This window comes from Grus americana, chromosome Z (genome assembly GCF_028858705.1).
Source record: "Grus americana isolate bGruAme1 chromosome Z, bGruAme1.mat, whole genome shotgun sequence".
Taxonomy (NCBI): Eukaryota; Metazoa; Chordata; class Aves; order Gruiformes; family Gruidae; genus Grus; species Grus americana.
The window spans coordinates 9,676,474-9,701,048 of NC_072891.1; the positions used below are offsets into that span (position 1 = coordinate 9,676,474).

General features: G+C 40.4%; 1 protein-coding gene across 5 annotated transcripts in view; it reads right to left on the reverse strand.

Annotated features, from left to right (window-relative positions):
- Positions 1–1,791: 1,791 nt before the first annotated feature.
- Positions 1,792–24,575, reverse strand: part of KIAA1328 (KIAA1328 ortholog) — a 180,218-nt gene continuing 157,434 nt past the window's right edge. For all 5 annotated transcript variants that reach the window (XM_054809792.1, XM_054809789.1, XM_054809793.1 and 2 more), the window contains one exon: positions 1,792–5,176. In XM_054809792.1, the coding sequence (XP_054665767.1) occupies positions 4,963–5,176 (214 nt within the window). In that variant the 3' untranslated portion in view covers positions 1,792–4,962. The remainder of the gene's footprint in view (positions 5,177–24,575) is intronic.

Consider the following 24,575-nt stretch of genomic DNA (forward strand, 5'->3'; position numbering starts at 1 on the left):
AATATATGAGTTTCTCCAGTTTAGTTTCCCAATGCCTGAAATGACCCCTTTGAGCCTAAAAATATATGAAGTCTGAGATCTTTGTCTTCTGTTAGATCGGAATGACTGTCCAATATGCTTCTGCTCTAGCAGCTTACAGTTCACAGACAAATTGGTGGTGGATACGTCCAGCACCTTCTGCTGCAGGCACTGCCCTGCAGAGAGGGGGTAGTAAACACTCTTCACCAGTAGAACCCAAAGCATGCTGTGGGGGAAGGCAAAGTGGCTTCCCCAGAGCGGGGAATCAAATCCAGTACCCCACGTCCCCATCCTCTTGCTGCAGTTGGGATGCAGTAGCATCCCCTGTGAACAACGGTGGGAGTCATCAAGCACTAACAATGACCACACTAAGTTGGGTTTCTCCCTCTTTTTTAGCTGACTTCTGCTTCCAAACACCCTCCCCAAGGATCACAGTGAAGGTTCTGCTACACAACCGTGCCAAAAATGCTCGAGGTTGCCTGTTCTCTCACAGCTGCATGGAGTCACAATATTGTACGTTTATTGCCACTGTGAGCAGACAAGCCTTCAGGAGATGCAGGAAGAAGCTATGGATTGGGAGAGGCTTTTTCCAGAGGAGACCCACCCAGTCAGAGCAGACTTCTCTGCTTCTGCTGGTTTAAATCACCTCATTCAATATTCTATGTTGTCTTATGTAGCATGCAGTTATGTAAATTTATAAATCATACACTAATTAGCACACAATTTCATAAATTTAGTAACAGTGAAAAAGGAGGTTTCTAACTAACCAGGCTGTGCTGTCTCCCCCTCAGATGGTACAAATTCAAACACTGACTGGAGGTCGTATTTCAGAAAATCTGTGCTGCAACTTTTAGAGTTTAACCCCAGGCTCATGTGTGCTTTCAAGGGATATCTTTAAGATATCTCAGGCTCAATCTTTCTCAAGCATAGCTAAGCCCATTCCTCTCCTTCCTTAACACCAAACCTCCACAGCTCATTGGATCACTGCAAATGTTGTTTTGCTTGTTTCTCCTTTATTCAGATTCTTGCTATATCCAATCTCACATTCTTCTGTCGTCTAAGTCCACACCATCCCTTGCTGGCAATTAAACTCAGTTCATGCCTGAGTTATAGCTGGGCTCTCCACTATTACCCTCCTTGTGCTCCAGCCTCCCTGTCTAGCTGCTGTAAAGGGGAGCAGCTCATTTAGGTCATTTCCTTCTTTCCCTAATTTACCAGGGTTCCTTCGGACAGTAGCTCCCCAAATGCAGCAACATGGTTTGAAAAAGGAGTGGGGAGCCATAAGCCTCTTTTGGGAACCGGTGCTTGAAGACATTTCTCACTCCAGGATATAAGCACAAAATTCATCTTCATCAACTTATATTTTAACAACTCATCTCTTCCTTCTGGCTCAGTTCCACTCAACCTATACCTTCTGTCATCCTTTGGTACAGTTCTCTGCATTGCATCTTTGTCCTTTCTTGCCTTTACCTCCATCCTTTCTTCCTGACTCTTTAATTCCACCTTTTTGTTCCAAAGCATGGTGCTGGCTCTCCCCTTCTCTTCTTTTTTGTATTTTGAGACGTCTCCCCCACTTTTTGCTCCAAAAGAGGTCCTGCTTCTTCTCACAGCAAAACCCATGTCCTGGAGAGGAAAAGAAGGCTTAAAAGGAGTTCCTCATCTATCTTAGTAAACTGGAGATTCAGAATATATATGACACGATGATGTGGAAAGCGGAACATGTTGTCAATGGCAGAATTGACATCTGAGCTAGACAAAACAAACCAGGAGATAAGTCAATAAAGATCTGGAAGATTAAACGAAACCCCCAGATAATTTATTAGATTAAGACCTCAGTTACATACATAAATATATGCTCAAGGTAGGATTCAACAGCGAGACTGGAGAGGCTAGAAGTGGAAAAAGTCTGATCGCTACAGGTCCACGGCGTGCAAGGTGCACAGAAACAACGACTACACAAACACTCGGCAAGTGTGTGTATGTGTGTGTGTGTGTACAAGCCACTCGGGAAGAACACAAAGTGAAGGCATGGGTAGGAGCCTTAGCAGAAGCCATGTTACTCCACAAAGCTTCATGTAAAACACAGCTGAAGCATATTAACTGGGAACACTCTGGACAAACAATCTACGGCTGGACTAACTCCCCAGCGGCAACTTCCTAATATAGGAGCTGAAACTTAAAAGGACACTGTCAAGTGATTGCTTTTGCTAGTTTAATTTTTGCATTTCCTCTACTGTTTTAGCAGATGGAAAACAATTCCCCTCCCAGTCCCAACTACTGATTTTGTCCTTTCCTATTTGACAATCATTGATTTTTTTTCTAAGGCTATAAATGTTTTAATAACTTCAACTTTGTAGTGCCTCATGGCAAAATATCTTTGCTTGCAGTGACTGCTAAACACTATTCCTAATGTACTCTTGATAACTAGAGCAAGAGCCAGCATTATAAAAAATCATTTTTCACAGGGTCTACCAAATTAATAGCTTTTGTTTCTTCATCCACATGTCACAGCCTTCACCCATCAGACGTTTCAACCGCCTTAATTCTAAAATTCTTGGCTTTGTAAAGGTACGCTTCCCGTGTACCTCTGATTGATGGACAGCACCTTGAGTGTAGAGCCCACAGCCCTGACGATGTCCTTTTAAAAAGAGCTACTACCAAAATATAGATTCAAATCAGAAGTCACTATCAGAATTAGAATTGTTAATGAACAAAATAGATCATAAGGAATCCTAAAGCAGTTAAATATTAGCACCCACAAACCACCAAAGAACAGAATGCTCCCACGCAGTGTTCTCGACTGGGTACACAAAGGTACCTTTCAAGAGATACACATGTATTTTTTTGCTGTTTCAAAAGGTCAGTTAGCACTTATTAGAAAAGGCAATTAAAGTTTCAGTCAGACTGGAAAAGAGAAGAGAAGCAATGGGACTGAAATCACAGAACTGTTTCTTTATAAATGCCAAACCTTATCACAAAAAAACCCCAACAAAACTAAAAAAACACCAAAACCCAACCCAAAATCGTAAGATCTATGTGATGGTAGTATCTTCATGGTTTTCCTGCTCCTCTTTGTACGTTTTTCTCTTCCCTTTTCCTGCCCTCTTAAAGAAGCTGACTTCTCAGCCAGCAGAATGAGAAAACCTATTTCCCCACGTGCTATACGTGGGTCAGGACACCAAATACATCTCTGGGGCTTTAAGCAGAAACCTGTGCCTTGGCAGGCTCACGGAGCAGAACAAGAGGGACATTCAACAGCAGATAGACATAATGGAAAGAACTACAATACTTCCCTGACAGCAGGACAGACCACAGTAGTTATTTTCTGGTCCAGTAATGCTGCTGCCCTCCTTTAAGCTCCTCCAAGCAGCTTTTAAAATTCATCTGGGGTGCAAGAAAAGGATATCACCTAACTTGTGATTAAGGCTGCGCCTGAATGAAACAGCTCAGAGAAACCCGAGGTGTATCTTCCCCTTCATTCTCCTTTTGTTTCATTGCTGTAAGAGCACAGTGCTGCCAGGGGCACATGCCAGATATCCTGCACTGATGCTCTCATCAGAGACGCACCGCGGGCCTCATTGCCAAGCCATGCTAGCTCCTTGCGGAGCACCAAACATTGCACAGGAGTGAGTGTGCAGGAGGCAGGCAGCAGCGATACCCCAAGGATTGGTACAGCAACTCGCTGCCGTTAAGATAAGCAGAGTTGCCTAAAGAGACTGTCAGAAAAGCTGTACTGGCCCACAAAATGGCGTTTTGGGGGAAAATGGCCTAGAACTTGCCCATTCTGGCTCAATTCTACCTTTCCCTTGCTGCAATCTTACTGTGCAGAATGAGTATTTTAGCCTCATATTTCTAGGAACACGTGCCGGTGGCTACTGTTACAATAAAATATGAACACTGCATTGTGGAGAAAATGACCATTAATCCTGTAATCTGCAGTCATTTTTACCAATTCGGCACATTTCTTTAAATAACCAACTACATGCAGTAGATGGAAGTGCATTTAAATAAACTGAAATAGATACAGCATGAATAATTAAAGTCGGCAGGGAAATGTGCATTGTGAGCCGCTAGTGGAAATAATTACTGATTTGTCTTATTTACAATGGAGCCTGGATACAGGATCAAAATAGTGCAAGTTAGTGAAAATGTCTTAAGACTGTTCTTATACTACCACTACTATATATTTCATCTTGAACAGTACATCAAATAGGTTTTGGACCACTACAAGGTCTGACTGTGTTCTGCTATTTCAGGGTTAGGTTACCCAGCACATAAACTCTGTCAAATAGCACTGATTTAGAGAGGAATATATTTCAAACGGTTGCCAAATACATCAACCTGCAACATCGTCTATTAATGTTATTAGACACTGTATAGCTGAGATTACGATATACCCCATAAAAACCCAGTGTGTTAAACATCAGAATGTTGCAGGAAAAAGCAGATCATAAAATCACTGAAAAAAGTACTAAAGTGCTTGTACCTTTATAATATGCCAGGTTTTAAATAGACTTGTTTAATTAGAAAATAATCTACTTTTAACGTGGTCGTTCTTGAACGTTAGGCAGTTCTTGCAAACTGCTTTAGAGCTAAAAATCGATAATGAAATATACTTCCGATATGAGGCTGGCAAAACTGTCACTTCAATCTATGAGAAAATGTTGTAGATTAAAAAAAATTCTATTTTAGACTGATTACTTGGCACATGAAAGACTTAAGAAAAAAAGTTAACACTTTCTGATTGGTCTACCCCAACAATGTTCTTGCACCATGATTACACTAAATCCAAAATGAAACTGGATGCTAATTAGCTATGGTTTGGAAGATGGAAGACAAGCAGTTGTCACTCAAATAATTTATAAATGGTACTTTAACACAAACAAATCAGCAATATAAAGGTCCTAAAAATTCTACATAAGGGCTGTAGACCAATGAGGTGTGTCAAATGAAGAAAATCTCCTCGAGGAGCCGGCTCTCCTCCAGCTCATCTGCTCTGCTTCTGGAGCTGCGAGGGGTCTGGTACCAAGATGACGGCCTGTGGCTCACGTGACGAGGGGTGTGCCTTTTGTTCCTGTCACAAGATTCTCTGCAGAGGTGTCCTCGGGCAGATATTGGACTCATACCTTCAACCAGGTCAAGAAGACAGGCTTCATACCTACAGAAACACACCAAGAAAATGGAGCTCCATTAAGCATCCCAACATCACGCAGGAATTTAATCCAGTCTTCCCACCTGCATAATTCAGATTAGACCTCGATTTGTCTAATGGAGGCTACCAGCACAGAACAAATTTTGCCACATGGGTTTCTATGAGCAATACCAACACAGGGGCAGTGAAAAAGAGGTGAGCAAAGCATGGGTACGGTGCTTGTGTTACTTTAAGCTGTTTCAGCAAATTTTCCATTTGAGGTGTGTAATGTCTTAGTTGCACTCCGAAGACTGAGGACAGATCTGAGAGATACGACAGCCAAATACACCAAACTGGTACAAGCCAGACCCACAGAGGCGAAGTCACTCACACACATGCTGCACTTTTTTGAATAGACCTCTACACTTGATTTAGTTTCCCAGGGATTTGAAAACATGAGGAGACTTTACCATTATTGCCAGGAACTACACATGCTTCCTGTAAATCTCCATGCACTATATGGAGTCTGTCTGGTGGAAGCACTGAAGGAATATAATCTAAGCAAGGCAATACAAAATCAAGACTTGAGGCACCAAAAGAGAAGGCAAAGGTGCTAAACATTACTCAGGCTGTCCTTTAAGTGTGAGTACAGATGTGGGGGAAGGTTGCAAGCCAATGTTAGCTAGTAACACACACTGAATAATGGCAGTTACTTCAGACAGAGACTTCCTATTAATATTCCCACAAGGCAAGACCTGATCTAAACACCAGCACAGGATTGATCATTACAATATATTTTCTCCTGTCCAATTTTAAATGTCTTAAACAATATCGTTTCCACTGCTTCCCCAGGGAGGCTGTTCTCCAGTCTAAGGGATATCACTCAAGAGTTTTACCCAAAAGTCCTCTTTGTTCCATCCTGTTGTTAGCACCAACCTGCCTGATGTTCCCAATGCTGAAATAATTCACACATTCAATGACTTACATGCACTGACCATTATTCACAGCACCCAACCTAAAGTATCAGTGTAGCTGGTTTGTTTCCATGGGGTCCCTCTGGTAAGCAGAGTTCATCCATAGCATGAGGAAACATCTCAAGCTATTTCCTGCTTTGAGTCCCGGTGGGAAAGCCTCTGTTTTTCCTTTCAGGACAGTGGGAGCCTTGGAAGATTAAGCAACTAAGACGCCTGGAATAGGTTCCTCATCTCAGATGCGATGAAAAATGTTCAAGTACAAATATTGACAACAGTTTATTGATGTGAAAGATTAGTGGCCAACGTATCTCCCAGAGGCAGGCTACCACTTGTGCTGTCCAACAACATCCTGCAGCAGCAGCAGTTAAACAGACTTCCTTCCATACACCAGCAACACCATGCAAAATATCTTTCATTAGTTCCAGCAGTGAGTGTTATGTCCCAACCATCATCAGAAAACTGACCACGACAAGGTAACTCATAGTTGTGTCTGGGACACAGAAACACTGCCTCAGCTCAAGGGAGTTAACTGTGGTACCGATGAGTTAATACTGATGTTAACGGCAACCACTGGAGTTATGCTATGCTTACTTGGAAAAGTCATCTCTCGTATTTCCTTCAATTTTTATTGTTTCTTCCAATCTGATGGTCGCCGCCATTTCTAATACAGTCTGACTTGACATTACTGCCTCACAGGGCGCTCTCCTCTATTTGACTACCTATAGACTGTTTTATTTCCCTTCGGATGTACTATCTTGCATTTCACCCAATCAGAACCTCATTTTACAAATTTCTTTTTCACATTTTAAGCTTGTCTACATGTCTTTTATTATCTGTTTAAATCACCCTTAGTAGGCAAAACCGAGTGACTCAAAACAAAAAATACAGCTTTAGTTTTGTTTCAGTTGTAAGCTGTGTAAGTGTCTAACCCTACTCAAATGTGATGCCTTACAGTTACCCTAACCAAAAATTTCAGAAGGACATGGGGATTTTGGGTAGCCAAGTAAGACCATTTTGGAGGGGTCTGTTGTTTGTATTAGCATTCAGAAAGCACCCTCTAAAAACTGAAGCTCCTTAAAGATATCTCCAACATAAGATGGAATAAGCCGCAGTGATAGTGAGAACTAGGACATAGCTGTATTAGACTTTTCACATACAGAAAGTTTTGGACTAGACTCTATATAGATATTCATAGATGCTTTGAACCCCAAAGAAACCCAGTTAACACATACACTGGTTTCATTAGCCACACCTAAAACTTCTTTTTAGATTAATCTAGTCTAGCATACAAATGCTTATCTCCTCCGACTGTAGTGCTATCATAAAATTTCAATTTCTCCAGCAGCCACATTCAATCACAGATTAGGTAGGGGGAAACCAAACCAGCCAGTGCATTTATAGCAAACGTGCAGGCCCTAGATTTCAGCAGTACCTTCAAGTTCATTTCTTCTGCAGTTTATCTAAGTTTTACAGCATTTCTGCTATCAGGAAGGCTAAATGATTTGACAGATTACAAGCACAGCAAATAGCAAAGATTATGTAAAAGACCAGGTGTTGTAAATCAGTCTATTTGACACCACAGTTATATATGCAATAAAGTGAATGAACTCAGCTAACAGAGCGCTATCTGATAAAGAGAATGCTCCTTGCAGGTATTTAGTGTTTAATCCCATGATAATGGTTTGCCCTGGTTTGTCTAGGCACCATCAGACAGCATCTGGCTGGAGGCAACAGAGTAGACCTAGAATGGTTTGAAGCTCACAAAGACAATTTTCTCACCATTTATTTGTATCCAAATATTTAAAGAGACACAGTCAGAATGCTCAAATCCTGAAATGCAAGTTTCTCTAAAACCAGAATATGTATTCCTTGCATGATCTGAATAAATGCATAAGTAAAACCAGGCTTCATCATCATCATCATTATTATTATTAAGATGATGTGAGCCAGATTCGCTAGATCAGTTTTCCTGTTTGAAATGTTCTGACTCTTGGGTGCCTGATCCTGCAGCTTTGATTTCACTGAAGCCATTAAGTGTTGTCTTAATAATAACTTCAGTCTTTTAATGCAAATTAACAGCCAAGAGTGCCCTCGTATTGTTCATGCTTCCCAAGGAGAAAAAATTCCCAAATGTTCTGCAGAAGTATCAGCGTTGTACATTTAGCCACGTGCAGAAATTCCTCATGTATAGATGTTCAACCAAGCAACCAAATGTCCCATCAGTGCTAGACGTTTACACACGTTTTCTTTGATGGGTTTTGCCCTCTCAACAGAAGGAAAATGAGGTGGGCAATTGTCCCTTTAAGGATGGTGATAATTCAGTCTGTCTTCACCTTTTTGGTACATTTGCCAGTGTGTTGGAAAGTCAATGCGCACCTCCGAAACAGAATGGAAAACAATCTATTTTCTAAGCCTGTTTTTGACACTTCCCCCATGTATATTTTTTAATCTAACTTTCATGAGCTTCACAGTCTGCATGTTTCATCACAGGAGAAGAAAATCTGTTAAGTCTACAAGTTTGGATTAGAAGTCTAACTATTTAGACAGCTAAAGTTTGGTGAAGGTAATCTTATCATAAAGTCTCAAAAAATTCCATCAGGAGAGGGAACACAAAGAATTAGTGCACAAAGCATGAGGAAGGCAGGGCCACACGCAAGAGAACAGAGATGGGAGTAGAAAAAACAGACCAAGGTAAGCTTTGAAGCTCTTCTTTCAATGAAGAAATTGGACCGTTGCTTTTAATGTAGAAGGTAAAATTTCCAAATATGGCTCAGAAAGCAGCATGGAGATGCCCAAACTATCCAAGAGGGGACCACAGGGATCAAGCCAGTATAGCTGGGTCAGTGCAGACCTATTACCTGGGTGGCTAAATCCATCCTGGTCAGGCATTGCACGGTGCTGTGACAGTATTCCCCTTATCTCCTCTGCACAATTAACAAAGGTTGCTGGAAATTTGGCTCCTCACTCACTAAAGTGCTTTTGGAAATTTTATTAGAAACTTTCAGCATTGGCTCCTAATTAAATAAGTATCTAGTAGAGTTTATAAACTCTTAACGTGAGAGAGTTTTGTAGTCCATCACTCCAGTAACAGGAAACATCATAAAGCATTACATTCAGAACAGCTCATTAAACATTCACATTTTAAAGAGGAAAACAGCACAAAAATAAACACATATTGGCACAGAGCCCAATCCTTCCTTCCGTGGTATTTCTGTTTCACTACCTGCGCAGCAGGAATACAATTCCCTGAACATCTACAGGTGCATCTTACTTTGCACTGTGTTTCCAAATTGAATGGGAAGGAAGGCGCTCACATTTTTACGACAAACACGCAAATGTGGCTGTTGCTCTGAGAACCATAAGGCTACTTATTCCCAGGATGGTTGCTGAGAAATCACCTGAAACCACTTGGTATTCTGTCTAAATTCTGTCAAACCTGCTGGGCAATCAGAGTTCAGACAGTCCCACAATGTACAGTACCTAAAAAATGGTCAGATTATGCAAAAGTGATGCACAGAACTCATTACCACGCAGGATATTGGAGAAAATAGTGCTCTTGAAGGTAAGCACAGAGCATCTTTGCATCAATTGGCTGAACAGTGATGTTTGTTTATTTATTTATTTAGACATTTGGGATATGTCAATGAATTTTTAATGTTTGTCTATTTCCCATTGCTGGTAAAATATATTTCTTACACACTCTTCAATTTTTAAACTACACTATTGTATTTTCATATTGCACAGTCCTATTTAACTAATAATATCATTTGTTCCTTCCTGAAAAAAACAGCACAATCCCAAATAAGTTTGATATTTGGAGGAGCAAGAATTTCCCCATGAGGCAAAATAACTAAACTTATTAGAGTCATAAATACTCTGGCAGTGAGATATATGTATATTTCTTTAAACAAGGAGTGTCAGATATTATTTGATCACTATGTTCAAAGATATCTTTTCATTTACAGTCTCTGAAAATTTATTCTTCAACCATAAATGTGTACAAAACACACAGAATGTCTCTGCTGCAAGGTGATGGCATTTCAACAAAGCATACTGGCAATACAGATTTGGAGATTAGTAGCTGTATAGGCTTACTTTATTTAACTGTATATACCAGAGGAAATAAAAAGGTTTATTTTTATACTACTGCTTATATTTTCAACATAAAGTTCAAAGTGATTTACTAATGTTACATGAATTGCCTTTGAATTACTGTACAGTGTTGTGCCTAAGTACAAAGCCTAACACTATTTTGTATTCATAAAACACTGCCTGCCTCCAAGCACTTTACAAATGTTAAATACAGCTAAAAACACATTCAAGGGCTAGGGAACAGACCCATTTTACAGAAAAGGAAACTGATCTTCTTATTATAAAGCAAATATCAGATCCCTATTTGACTGGGACCAACAGGGCAAACAAAAGAAGAAGAAAAAACACATGCAGATAAGAAGTGGCCTCAGCAGTCAAACTACCCCAAACCTGAAGACACTACACTATTGATACAACCTGAGGTTATCTGGAAAAACTGGCTGTGGTGACTGATCACCCATCCCCAAGTTAACCCAGGCTCTATGGGAGAAGGGCAGAACTCTACCCAAATTAAAGAGTCCTAGCCACTTTCTGCCATCTTTATTCTTGCATCTAAATTGTTGCATTAGGGATGCTAGAGGTGTGTCCCTGGCTTGTCCCTTCAATATCGATGTACCAATCTGTTGCCCACAAATTTGAGTAATTCCTTTTTCAACCTGCTCCTTCCACAATGTCCTGTGACAGTAAGCTCAGCAAGTTCATTGCTATTGAAAGACATACTTTTGTTTATCTGTTATAACCCGATATCCCGCTAGTGTCATCAAGTGCTTTTTAAGGATTGACTGCAGTTAGTCTCTCTCACATGGTGGGACCAAGTGAACAACAGTTACACTCTCAACTTATCCACCACCTACACAACTTCGCAAACTTTGATCATTTTTTCATTCAGTCTTTTCCTATCCAAAGTCATAGCTTTTTGGTCTCTCCTTGTATGGCAGCTGCTTCATCCTCTTGATCATTTTAATTGTCCTGTACACCTTTTTCTAGCTTCTACTATGTTTCTCTTGAGAGGCAGAGATGAAAAGTACAAAAAGGAATCAAAATGTGGGTACTCAAAGGCTTCTATATCCACAAGCTTTTGTGAAGCTCTGGGAAGCTTTCGACTTCACAAATTGTCACAACCTGCTCTGAGTTCAGTACCATGTAGGCATGGTGTTGATGTCTCTTCCCTAGGTAAATTACCTTTTTGCTCATTCATTTTTGATGCCTTTTTGGAGTTTCCTGCTATTGACATGGCATTTTACTATCTGAAAAAAACTTAGTATCATCCACAAACTTATTAGGTCACCCAGAAAATTTTGCTGTTCACTTCTTGCTTCAGGTCACTGATGAAGAACCAGCCTAGTGGGTTCCAGAGGACCCCAATGCTGATTCTTCTGCATCATGAAAAATTAATATTAAGTCCCTTTGTTGCTATCATTTAATCAGCAGTAAATCCATAAAAGGACTTTTCCTCCAATCCTGCAGAAACTTTGATTTCTTTAACAACTTTCGGTGCGGAACCTTGGCACTGTCACTGGATCCTCTTTGTGTCACCAGATTTCTGTGTTCAGTATGCATAGGTCTGAGCTGATGTCAGAGGGCTGGAGCACCTCTCCTATGAGGACAGGCTGAGAGAGCTGGGGTTGTTCAGTATGGAGAAGAGAAGGCTCCAGGGAGATCTAATTGCGGCCTTCCAGTACCTGATGGGGCCTACAGGAAAGCTGGAGAGGGACTGTTTACAAGGGCATGGAGTGACAGGACAAGGGGTAATGGGTTTAAGCTGAAGGAGGATAGATTTAGATTAGATATTAGGAAGAAATTCTTCACTATGAGAGTGGTGAGGCACTGGAACAGGTTGCCCAGGGAAGTTGTGGATGCCCCATCCCTGGAAGTTTTCACAGCCAGGCTGGATGGGTCTTTGGGCAACGTGGTCTAGTGGAGGGTGTCCCTGCCCATGGCAGGGGGGTTGGAACTCCATGGTCTTTAATGTCCATTCCAATCCAAACCACTATATGATTCTTTCTTCTCTAAGCTAGGTTTTAACCAGCATGCTATTTGGCCCAGCAAGCCTGAGATGAACATGCCAATGAACATTAGAGTTCATAACTGGTTGGATAGGAAATGAAAGCTGAGAAAGAGAAGCTGACTTTGCAGTCATTCCCTGAAAGGCCACAAGTCAAGATAGGGGACCTTGCCTTTAATGAGTCAACTGCATCTTAAGTGACCAAAAAACACCGTCGGGATATTCCCATGTACTGACTGTCAAGATGGCAAAACTGAAAAAAGAACACAGAGAAGTGCAATTCTTGAGGCTGAAACATCAAAAGAATGAACAAGATTCAATCAAGAATCAGAGACAAATGGATTGTGCCAGTTAGCCTGAGATTCCTATTTTACTTTCATGCAGGTTGGGAATTAGAGCAGGCACTTCACTGTGGGATACAGAAGGAGGCAAATTCAATAGTGCTATATATGTATTTAAACCAACTCCAGGTTTGGAGGTATTTCTTGCCTGTAATGGGTCTGTATTTTCCAAAGGCATCTCAAAGTTTCTTAATTCTTAAAGAAAAAGATCAGACTGCAGAATATTTCAAAGCAATTAAAAAAAGATCTGATCCCTTTATTTAAAATACATCACACAATGTAAAACAGAATATATTTACACAGTGTCCTCAGCAAGAGCCTCCCGGAGTGCTGTAAAACCCACACCCACATAACAGAGAGCTTACAGTATCAGAGACTTTTAGAGAACCCTCCAAGGCAGTATTCACAGAATTACAACATAGAGAAGGAAAAGACTTATTAGATCATCCCGCCATCTCCCTGCTGACGAAGAACTGTTCCCTACAGTGTGCTTCTTCACATTTCTTGCTAACAATCAGCCTCTCGCTACTCTCCTTGGGAAGCCATTCCACAGCCAAATATATCTCACGCTATCATTACCATTATTACTCATTTATAGGCTATGGCATAACCTAAAGGGCCTTGATCAGGATCAGGGGGACCCACTCTACAACCACTTGTAAGAGCGATTCTGTCTACAAAAGAGCACACAGTCTAAACAGATAAGTCAAAGTCGAGGGAGAAAGATATAATATGCAATTAAGGAGATCAGAATAGCATGGAAAGTGGCATGAATGTTCCATGAATTTTTGCTTCAGAGTTTGGTAGGAGGAAAGGGTATGTGTCACAAACAAGAACATGTTTCTGATACTCAGCTAGAGATAAACAAAGAGGATTTTTTTTCCTACCAGCTTTACACTATTAGTCATAGCTAAAGATCTGGCACGTTACTGAGAAATCCATCTCCTCTTTTGGTGCAAATACTCCTTAAGTATTTGAACAATATTACATTTCTCCCTTCTGCTCCAGTCTCAGTCAACATTTATCTGAGCCACATGTATTTTAATCTTCTCTAATAAATCAATACCACTAGCATAGCAACAGATTTTGCCACTCTCCTCTGATCTTTGACAATATCTTTCTAGTAAGCGATCACCCAGAAATGAGCACCACATTCCCCTGGTGGGGTTACTCAGAAACAGAGAGGACATCAGCTCCCTCCAGCACTCAAGCAATGCTTGCCTGTGCAGTCTCAGATGACAACAGCCTTTTTGCTGCTGCTTCCTCGCCCCGCAGGTCCCTCTCTCGTGTATGTATTGATATACCACACTGCAACACATCCCTGTATGCTGCAAGACCTACACCACCAATGAACTCAATGCCCTGTTTTGTAAGGTTACTAACAATTATCACTAAATCTCGATGAAAATGGAATCAGAGATTACACCCTTTGCACAGGAGAGTTTGGAGCGAAGCTGCAGAATTGAGTAACACCACCACACCTTTGCTAACTGAAATGAGCCATGCTTAGCAGTGTTATGGGACAACCCTCCCGCCCCAGTGTGATAATGAGTAGTAAAGAGCTAAACAGGACTTGGTCTTGAAAGGGGCTGAGCACTGCTGGCTTGCCCCTGGCCTTTTGCATACCAAGCAGAGCCAGTGCACTAAAGGACACCAGATCCAGCAACAGCATCTCAAAAAACTTGTGCCCTAAGGCAGGGCTCGTAAGAGATTTTTCTTCCTCAGTTTTCACCCTGGCTTTGCCCATGATAGCATCCAACCGGCTGTCATTACTGAAATAAGAGTTACTGCTGCTCTCATTCCTCCTTGCTACACACACAAACCATTTTCACTTACCGGGTAGTCAAAGACCAACACTTGCTTTCCTCACCCTTCCGCACTCCCTTCTCAATGATCCTAGTCCTCAGATATCCTACCTCTTTGTAACTCAGCCTTTTCTATTATTTCTTCAACAGACTGTCACTCAGACCCTGCTGCCATGTTACCAACTTGTCAAATACAACTGAAAGGGCTTCTTCGTTGTTTTTGTCTCTGTGTGCTTTTAGTAGCTAAAGAACAACAATGAAACACACCACCCACCCCCCGCAACAGATCATTTCTTTTAAGGTACAGCTGCAGGCAGCTGAACTGGCATAACTGAAGTTGTAATAATTCTGTAAGGGGGAGGGTGAACAAAGACAAGAGTGCAGGGATGTACAGAAACCTTTTAAATCAGATCTGCCAGTGACAGAAGAATAATTTAGAATGAAGTTTTAGTATAAAAGAAAGAAATTACAGAACCACGGAACTAGCATGGAATTTAGGAATTTAACAACCACCTCTGCAATCACTCTGTTTGTATTGTCCTTCTCTTCCCTCCCATACACCTCCTTCTGTCTCATCAAGTCTGAAAGCTCTTCAGATCAGAAATGAACCCCAGTATATGTACAGCACCTGGGGCCCTGATTCTGCTGTGATATTACATAATAACTTTGCACTTCAGAGCATGCTTAGCTTTTATTCCCTTTAAGCACTCTGTCATCACAGCATATCTTCAGCAAGATCTTCACCCTTTATTGTTCTGGGCCAAAACTAAGCTGTCATCATCTTTTCTGCTGTACCTCATCCCCCTACTTCTCCTGCCTTAACAGCCTTTCTTCTCCATTTTTTGCTCTTACGAGTTTGTCCCCAAGCATCTTTCCCATCAAAGCAAACTCTAATTCAATGAATCATCTTTAAAATTGTGCTTTTTCTTTTATAATGTACTAAAGCCTCTGACAAAAGGTTGCATATGGAAGTCACAGCGCACTTCTGCACCTCCTTTCTGCTTGTCTCAGTGTTGCCCCTTACTTTTGATTTCTTTTCCACGTTTCATCTCTTTTTCCTAGTGTGCTTTCGGAAAAGTTGGGAGTACCTTACACCTTGTACACTGCCTAGAACTTTGTGGGTACTAAACAAGTTCAAAACAATTTTAAGGGGCATGGCTTAGGGGAAGAAAACCCACCACATATGGCTTGCAAAGTCCATCACCATTTACATGGATCAGAAATCTTTTTTTTTTCACAAGCTCTGTCCAAATTCCCAACCTGCCAGATAATAAATCAACTTTTTGTTTCAATTGTACAGTCACTGGGAGATCTGCATAGTTTTAGGTCAAGCACTTATAACCGTTTTATGATTCCAAAGTTTCTTACCTTGTCATTTAGTTACTGAACTGTGAGTTTTCATTGACTTTCTAACCATTGTGGCAAGAACTGCTACTAGCTGTGCAAGATTTAAAACCTCATTGAGCACAGGAGCAAAATCAGACTGCGGTAGTTTTAAGTATATATTGGGGTGGAATTGTGACCCTATGGAAGCCACTGGAAGTTCTGCCACTGGCTCAGTGGGGCTGGGTGTTTTCGCTATCTGCTGCAATTTGTTGTGACAAGGTGAATAGGTATTGCAAACTCTATTTTACACCCTGGAAACGAGATGCCTCAGTGAATACTTGAAAATTATTTATTTTACCTTTTTCTTTTCCTTTTTTTCTACCCTGAGTATCTGCAGGTGTATGGTTAACGAAAAGTAATCCTGCAGTCAACTGCTGTACCTGAACACCAACCCTTCCTGTGGATCTGTGTGATCCTTCGTCTCCTGCTTGTCAGTTTAATTTCTTCTGCTGTGGCATGGAGTGTCTAATGGCAAAATCCAGCACTCAAATTCTTCTGTTTCTTAATTATCTCTGCCCTTTCAGCTGTATCAGTGAAAACAAGTTAACATCAGACAATTCAGATACCAGTAAACATCAAGTTGTGATAATATAGAGTCCTGTATTTCTGTCATTATGGAAAAAGCTGTTTCAGGCAGCTTTAAAAAAATTAAATAAGCCCAACACTTCTAAATGGCCAAAACCCTAAAGATACCTTAATTATTCTTCAATATCTTAATCATTCTGTAGAATCATGATCTTGTATAACGGCCATTTTAAATGAAAGGTTTGCTGCTCTGCACAGTTGCCACTTCCTTCTAATTGTGAATTAAAGCATAATTTAATGTGGCTTTATGCCAGCATGACTAGAAAAATTTACAGACACTAACTCCGGTTGAAATAGGGGGGAAAAAGCAGTTAAATTTCTTTAAGTAATAGAAAATCACTCACCAAGTTGTACTTTAAAAGAAAACACTAGAGCTTTAAGTTGACAAACTGACTGGAATTAAACCACATAAAAAAGTGCTTGTACTGTAAATCTTACAGGGCAAAAGTGATGGTAGGTTATCATTCTGTTTATTAGCATGCACTTTGGAGAGTTCAGGGCAAGTATGGATACACATTCATTCCATTTTATGCCGCACATTACTGAAAACACATTCTCCATAAATAATTCATAAATGCATTGTCTGAAATTTCAGATTCCAAAAATACAACACAGTTTTCAACTTTATGGTTGCTTGGTCTTCAAAATAGAAACAGACAATTGGATGGATGGACTTGGCAAACCTGATAAGAACCCATCAGTCAGAATTACACTCCGGAGGTAAATGCAAACATCTCCCAGCTCCTGATCCCTGGAACAGCAAGGCCATGATGATAGCCCCTGTGCTTGTGCTAGCAGTCCCTTGGTAGGGAACAGGGAGGAAAAAAGAAAAGGCACAATTAACCCAGTAGTGAGAAGAAAGTGTTCAGTCAGAGGCTTGATTTTAACAAGAACGCTTATTTGAAAAATACAATGCGTTGCTGTTCTCTGTTCATGAGCTGGGTGCATAGTAGGAGAGTCAGGAGAGAAAAGGACATTTTAAGGATGGCGTGGTGGAAGCTATTGGGGTTGAAACTACCTAGAAATCCAGAGGAATTTAAATTTGAAGTATAGTAATAGTTAAAATACAGAGAATGGACATACTTTCATTTGCAAAAAGTCCAGGGTGCACCAAAAACATGAGCTCTGCTTGTCGCTCTCAGCTTTTAATTGGTATCACTTTGTTAATGCTGATGGCATAGTAACTGGCATAATCTTTTGTCAGCTATGCTAGCATAAGAGAGGTGAATAGGACCTTGCAGTTCATCTAGAGTAATTTCTTCAGGGACCAGAGTGACCACAACACCCACTGAAAAAACTTAAATATGCTGCATAGGCTAGAGCGCTTGAGTTTTATATGCCTTGTGATTCTGTATCTTGCTGACATTATATATGCAGTTTATGCTCAGTTTCTTCTTTTTCCTTCATAACATACTCAGAAGCCTTACACCAGATAGCAAATGCTTTTCAGCCAGATTTGCACTCACTTGCTCTGTTCTACTCGCCTACCAGTGAGAGGCACACGCAATTTTGGGTAACTGATCTCGTGAAACTCTTGGTGCATAGCCCTAACAGAATAGCTCGCAATCTCCCTATTCACCAGCTCTTTATTTGAACTCATTCACTCCAATTTGCCCGAGAACTAACATTGTAACTGAGCTCAAATACTTGGCATCCCAGCGAATTGATTGCTTGGGCGCAAACCATACATGAAGAAACAACGCTGCCATAAAAATTGTATTCCAGTACCCAACTGCTGTAAAACTTCCTACTCGACACTCAGTATGGAAGAGTTGGGACTATCTGTCGCTCCATTCATTTCCAGGTGTGCTGAATTCTCTGGGGTAATCTTTAAATCAGCTGAGATTTCATACATCAAAGATGAGGATACATAATTCAAGAGAAGCCACTGAGATAAAACAGTAGCTGTAAAAAATACAGCATGTTGGTGGTGCCTGGCTTAGCATGTCAAAGAGGGGCGACTGCTGGTGAGGAGTTGCACGCAGTCAGCTCAAGAACATGCCGTGTGGCAAAGCAGGTAGAGTCGCTGTAAGCTTCATAGGGACACAGGCACTGAATAAGTTTGACACTGTGCAAGTACCAAGTTAGAAGGCACCCTACAGAAAAAAAACAGCAGTAAAGCACAGAATACAAGGCACTCAGGCCTGGTGTCCCTTGGCTGTAGTCTTCGCACAACTAACAACCTCTTTCAAAAACTTTACACAGGTGGTAGGTGTCCCACTGAGATAAATTACCTACTTTCAGTTGCTGAACAGATGGGCAGGGAAGTGAAATTTTAGTTTGTTCATTCCCAGCAGTAACTAGCAAAGATGATCTCAGGCTCTGCAGGATTACTTTTCGATAACCATACACCTGCGGATAGTCCACATTTCTGTCAGAAACTACATAAGGTCACTGATAAGCTACAAAATAAGGCAGGGCATTTAATGGCTCAAGAGACTGATGCTAAGTCTCTCATTCCCACATACTTCTGAATATATTCTAGGTTGAGAGGGGCCAGAAGATGTATGAAGAGAGACCTCAACAGGCAAGAGAAATGGGCCCACAAGAATGTCACAACGGTCAACAACGGGCAACGTGAAGTCCTGCACTTGGGGAGGAATAACCCCAGGCACCAGCACATGCCATGGTCAACTGGCTGGAAAGCAGCTTTGCAGAGAAGGACCTAGTCACTCGCTGTCCTGGTAGACAAAAAGCTGAACATAAGCCAGCAAAGGCCAACACTGCCAGCAGGTCAAGGGAGGTAATCCCTCCTGTCGATTCATCCCCAGTGGGATGCAGCTGGAGTGCTGTGCCCAGTGAGGGACTCTCCAGTACAATAGAGACATGGACACACTCAAGTGAGTCCAGTGAAGGGCAACAAAGATGATTAAGGAATTGAAGTATCTGACACGAAAGGAAAGTCTGAGAGAACTGAACTGTTCAGCCTGGAGCAAAGGCGGCTCAGAGTGATGTTATCAATGTGCACAAATACTTCATCGGGGAGGAAAGAAGATGGAGCCAGGCTCTTCTCGGTGGTGACCACTGAATGGACAAGAGGCAATGGGCACAAAGTGACATACAGAAAATTCCATTCAAATGGAAGAAAAAAAGCTTTCTTACTATGTAGGTGGTTGAACACTGGCACTGGTTGCCCAGAGGTTGTGGAGTCTCCATCCTTGGAGATACTCAAAACCTGACAGACACAGTCCTGAGTTGCCTGCTCTAGCTGACCCTGCACTAAGCAGGAGCTTGGAGTAGATCTCCATGATCTCCAGAGGTGCCTTCCAACCTCAGCTATTCTGTGACTTTGTAGTGGAGTATTTCTCTTCATTAAAAACATTCAACCTCATGGACATATGACAAAAGGGCAAGGACTGACTAGCAAGGACTGGATGCTGACTTACCCATACAGCACAGGCATGGTGCAACCAGGGAAGATTAAAATGCCAATGCCTGCAAAGCAGGAAGCTCCATAAACCAACCCAAATATTAACCAAGGGCTTCTGCCCAAAAAGGTTTTCAACTCAATAAAACCAGATTGGATGTATGGGAAACTTGACAACATATTTAAACAAGAGTTTTCTCTCCCTTCCCCACATACTTTACCAAATCACTTGCATCTAGTCACGTACAAATATAGTGTAGCATCCAACCCCATACACATTTTTTCGTTTTTGAATAAGATGGTCATAGCCACACTGTAAGAAACAGTATAAATATTTTTAGTATCTTCACTTCAAGCTTGCAAATATTTTTCTGGCAGAAATTCCCAGTTAACTTTACAGCAAAACCTCTCAAAGGAAACAGAACTCTTACTCAAAAAAACAACAAACCAACAAACCACCACACACTACAAAATGAATGTGACCCAGGGACTTACCCTTCTATGCAACAACACCAGCAGAGTGCACAGAGACAGTGAAGTCCGCAGGGCGTGAAATTAAAATTTTCACACAGATACAATGAAGTAATGATACAATGTTACAACCTTGGCACAAAAATCTTCTGGTTTGAGTAAAGTCAATGTCATGTGATGTTACGGTTTGTGCACTGGTAGAAATGATCTGCTGCTAAAAAGTTCACTCCTTCAAAACAGAAGGAGAGAAAGCAAGAAAATTGTACGGATAATTACAATAGGCCTATACATTCTAGTGATCTAGACGTTCCTTATGATGCTCATCACAGTAGTATCTAGCTGTCACTGCAGGCTGAGTTAAGAAAGTGCACTTTCCTTTCATGCCTAGAAATCTAGGAGCTGAGATGCCATTAGGAGATAGGAAGAAGAAGATTGAGAGAGATTTGAACTTGGCAAGGAAGGGGGAGGGAGAGGACATCTCTCTTATTAGGTCGGTTTGTTGCCTACGAACAAGATGGATATGCAGGTTCCAAATTCCAAGCATATGGATATGAACAGGGATGCACAGAGCAATTAACAGAGTCAAGCAGAAGCTGGGATGAACAGCAGCTGGAGCCCTGTTAAAGTCCTTCTAGGAATTGCTTCACCTGTTACAGTAAAAAGGGAAGGCAGTCCTGGAACATGGGCTCCTCAGCAAGGACAAGGTCATCAGAACAAAAGCGGAGCTTGAAAAATTCCTGGCAGATCCACATAAGGGGACACAGACACAATTACAAGAACCTGCCACATCAGACTCGAGACTTGCAAAGCAAATTACAAACTGCACCCTTTATATTACCAATATACCTACACAGTGCAACACTGAATTATCAGATAATCTGCTCGGAGCAGGAAGCATTTTATTTCTAAGAGTATGAAAAAGCCTGCAAACTCATAAATCATAAAGCTGCTTGTACATTATGATGTTTCACAGATACCTGATAGACTGACAGACGGTCTGAACTATGGGGGAAAAAAAATATCTGAATTCAGTACTACTGCTAATCTCAAACCACAATTTCATGATCACAAGCACAGAAGTTATGCACACAAGAACTATTGGTAATGCGTTTCCAGTAACCCTTCTGGAAATGTAACAGAAAAAGTCAGTCTAACAGTGCAAAGGTCGTTCCTTACAAGGCATGTTTCTCACCCTACTGATCCAAGACAGTACACACAGAGAAACATACAGCCAAATGTGACTTAATAAAATCTTCAAGTCTTCAGCTTATTAATTTTTTAAAATTTTTCTCATTTCATTCCAGTGATTTCATTAGGTTAGACTTCTTCATCTTTATTAAAAAATAATCAGAACTGAAATGTTTCAATAAACCCAATTTCTGTTTTAAGTAGTAAAAGATGATTCAATGCAGATGAAGCAAAAATGAAAGTTAAAAGTACAATGGCATTAGAGGCTTTGAGAATCCCCTTTAAAAGATTTTAAATACATAAATTATATATTAGTACTCTGGAATGTCTTTGGGGTTTTTTACAGAAAAAAGAACTTTAAAAGCAATTTTTTTCACTATGTTTTCCAGCTGTATGTATCAAAACAAAATCCTTTAAAACTTATGGGTAGGAAGAACTACAGGAAAAATACAACACTTAAAGCACCACTATTAAAACAGACAGAGCTTGCTTTCTACAGGGCAGAAAACAAAGATACAGCATTATTTTCAGTAAAAGGCTTAAATTTTCCATCATGTTTTCAAATTATTTCCCTCCCAACATATTCAGACTGAAGGAAATAACTCCCCCGTCCCCGAGGGCCATAAATGAAGTACCACCTCATAAACAACACAAAATGGATCAAATTATCATATATCACCCCAAATTAGAATCATAGAATCACAGAATCATTTAGGTTGGAAAGACCTTTAAGATCATCAAGTCCAACCATTAACCTAGCACTGCCAAGTCCACCACTAAACCATGTCCATAAGCACCACATCTGTGTGTCTTTTAAATACCTCCAGGGATGGTGACCCCACCAGTTCCCTGGGCAGCCTGTTCCAGCACTTGACAACCCTTTTGGTGAAACTTGCACTGATAAATTTAAATGCTAAATGTAAGCAATATCTACAATGAAATAAATGGTAAAAAAGCCCCAAGAAAACCCAAGATAATGTTTTCCTTTAAGATTATCTAAATGTTGAGGAGATAACTTGAGTGCTCTAGTCACAGCCCATCACAAAGCTAAACTTAACAATATTCAATAGCATATATTTTTTGAAAGGGAAATGTGATCTAGGATGAAAAAAAAGTCACCTACAGAAAAAAGTTACCTACAGTAAAAATTGGTGCATTCAGCTTGAACAAAGATCTATAACCAGGGACTACCCCATCAACTCTTTGTTTCCTTCAAATCTGTGTCAGAAAACTAAAAGGTAAGTTACATAATTCAGGGTTCCCAAAAGTAATGCTGGAAAGCCTACAAAAGAAAAATGTAGTTAACAGTTCAATAGTCTTTACATTGAAACACTGCCATGACTTTCCCTACTCAAATGTGGAAGTTACCTCAGTTATTTCATTACCCTACCCAGGAAAAATCAGGGACTGATTATTATGTCTGTTATTATGTCTCATTGTAATTCCACTTGTGTCAGTGAACAAATTCCAGATATGTAATACTATGAGATTGAGACTTAAGTCCAGATACTGGGTTTTTCCACATCAGAAATGTCTTAACAAGGACATTAAGAGATGAACATGTAGTTATTTAAAAATCGTTATTACAATCCATATATTAAAGATGACTTTAATTAAAAAGCAGTGTTAGTTAGAGAAAACCACAATGACACAATCCTGGAGCATGTGGACTTAAGAACACAGTAACACCAAGAATTCAGGATACAGGCTACCTGGACTATCTGGGTCTTCACCTAAATGTTGCATGCTCTGAATGTGCCATCTTACAATCTGTCTGACGGCCACCAGTTTCTCCAGTAGACCAGATAATAAAGAATTGTTCCTTATTCATTTTCTGCATCTCTTTTGATTTTATGAACTTTCAAGGTATACATAGCTACCTCTTTTCCAGTCTAAAGACTCCTAGTCTGTTGGGCTGCTCGTTCCACAAAATCTCTCCCATATCTGAGCAGTGCAATGGACTATTCAAATGTGATGAACAAAGAGTAACAACACACATTACATACTCCAATTCAACATCTCTATCAAGTAAAAAATTCCTATAGTAGGTCTTTCACTTCAGAAGTGGAAACAACATAAAAATGAGAAAGTCTGTTAAAAAGAAATTAAAAGGGGCAGTCAAAAAGGTAAAACATCTGCAGCTGGCACACAGTTGTCTGACAGTCATACTAGGGCTCCAAAAAAGGACACATGACCTATGGAGAAGAAGGATGAAATGGAGTCATACCAGTTAAGTAGAACAGTAAAGGAGACAGTTATGTCCAGTCAGGTCCAAATAAAGAAAATAGCAAAAACCAAACTGACAGATAAAAAAAAAAAAAAAGAACAAAAAAAGAACAATTAAAAAAAACCACCACAAAACAAAACCACAAAACCAAACCCCACAATAAATTCCAGTCAAAGACTAAGAGTTATCCTGCTAAAAGCATCAGGTCTAATAACAAATCCCACTTTAAATATATAAAAATAGGAAATCTGGGGATCTGTTAAAGCCAAGAGGAGATAAAATTATAAAGGAGCAGGTAAAGATGACAAGGCCATAGCAGAAAAGCTCAATGAATATGTGAGGACACATATTCACCAGGCAGGAACCTGGGAAGTTTTGGAAGCCACAGAGGACATGGTGGAAGACCTGTCTCAAGTTTAAGTATCGTATAAATACATAACAGATCAACATGAATGAATATTAATAAATTACTGGCATCAGCTAGTACATGCTGAAACTTCTGAAGGAGCTCAGGTATGAAATAGCTGAGCACGTAACTAATTGCCACAGTTCTGGGGCAAATGTAGGGTTTTTTTAAAGTGGTCTGGAATGATGCAGAAATCTACAAATGAAGAGGTCTGATGTTTAGAACAAGCAGATTAATAGAAATTATAATAAAGGATCAATAAACTTGAAATATTGACAGAGACTTTATATTAAATCTTAATTCAATTGGGGATCTCTACTAGATTTGTAGAATTATTATGCATTCGAAAAAGGAAAATACAGTTTCTATAGTCTATCTGGAGTTCCAAAAGCTCTCCAACAAATCTATCACCAAAGACTTAAACATTGCCATAAACTCAGAGGAAAATCCATTAATGGATAGATAACTGGTTAAAAGGCAGGAAATAAAGAGAAAACATTAAAATTGGTCTGCTGTAAAGTGGCCAGGGAGGTCACCAGTGGAGCCTCACAGAAATCTGTTAGGGCCTGAACTCTTTAA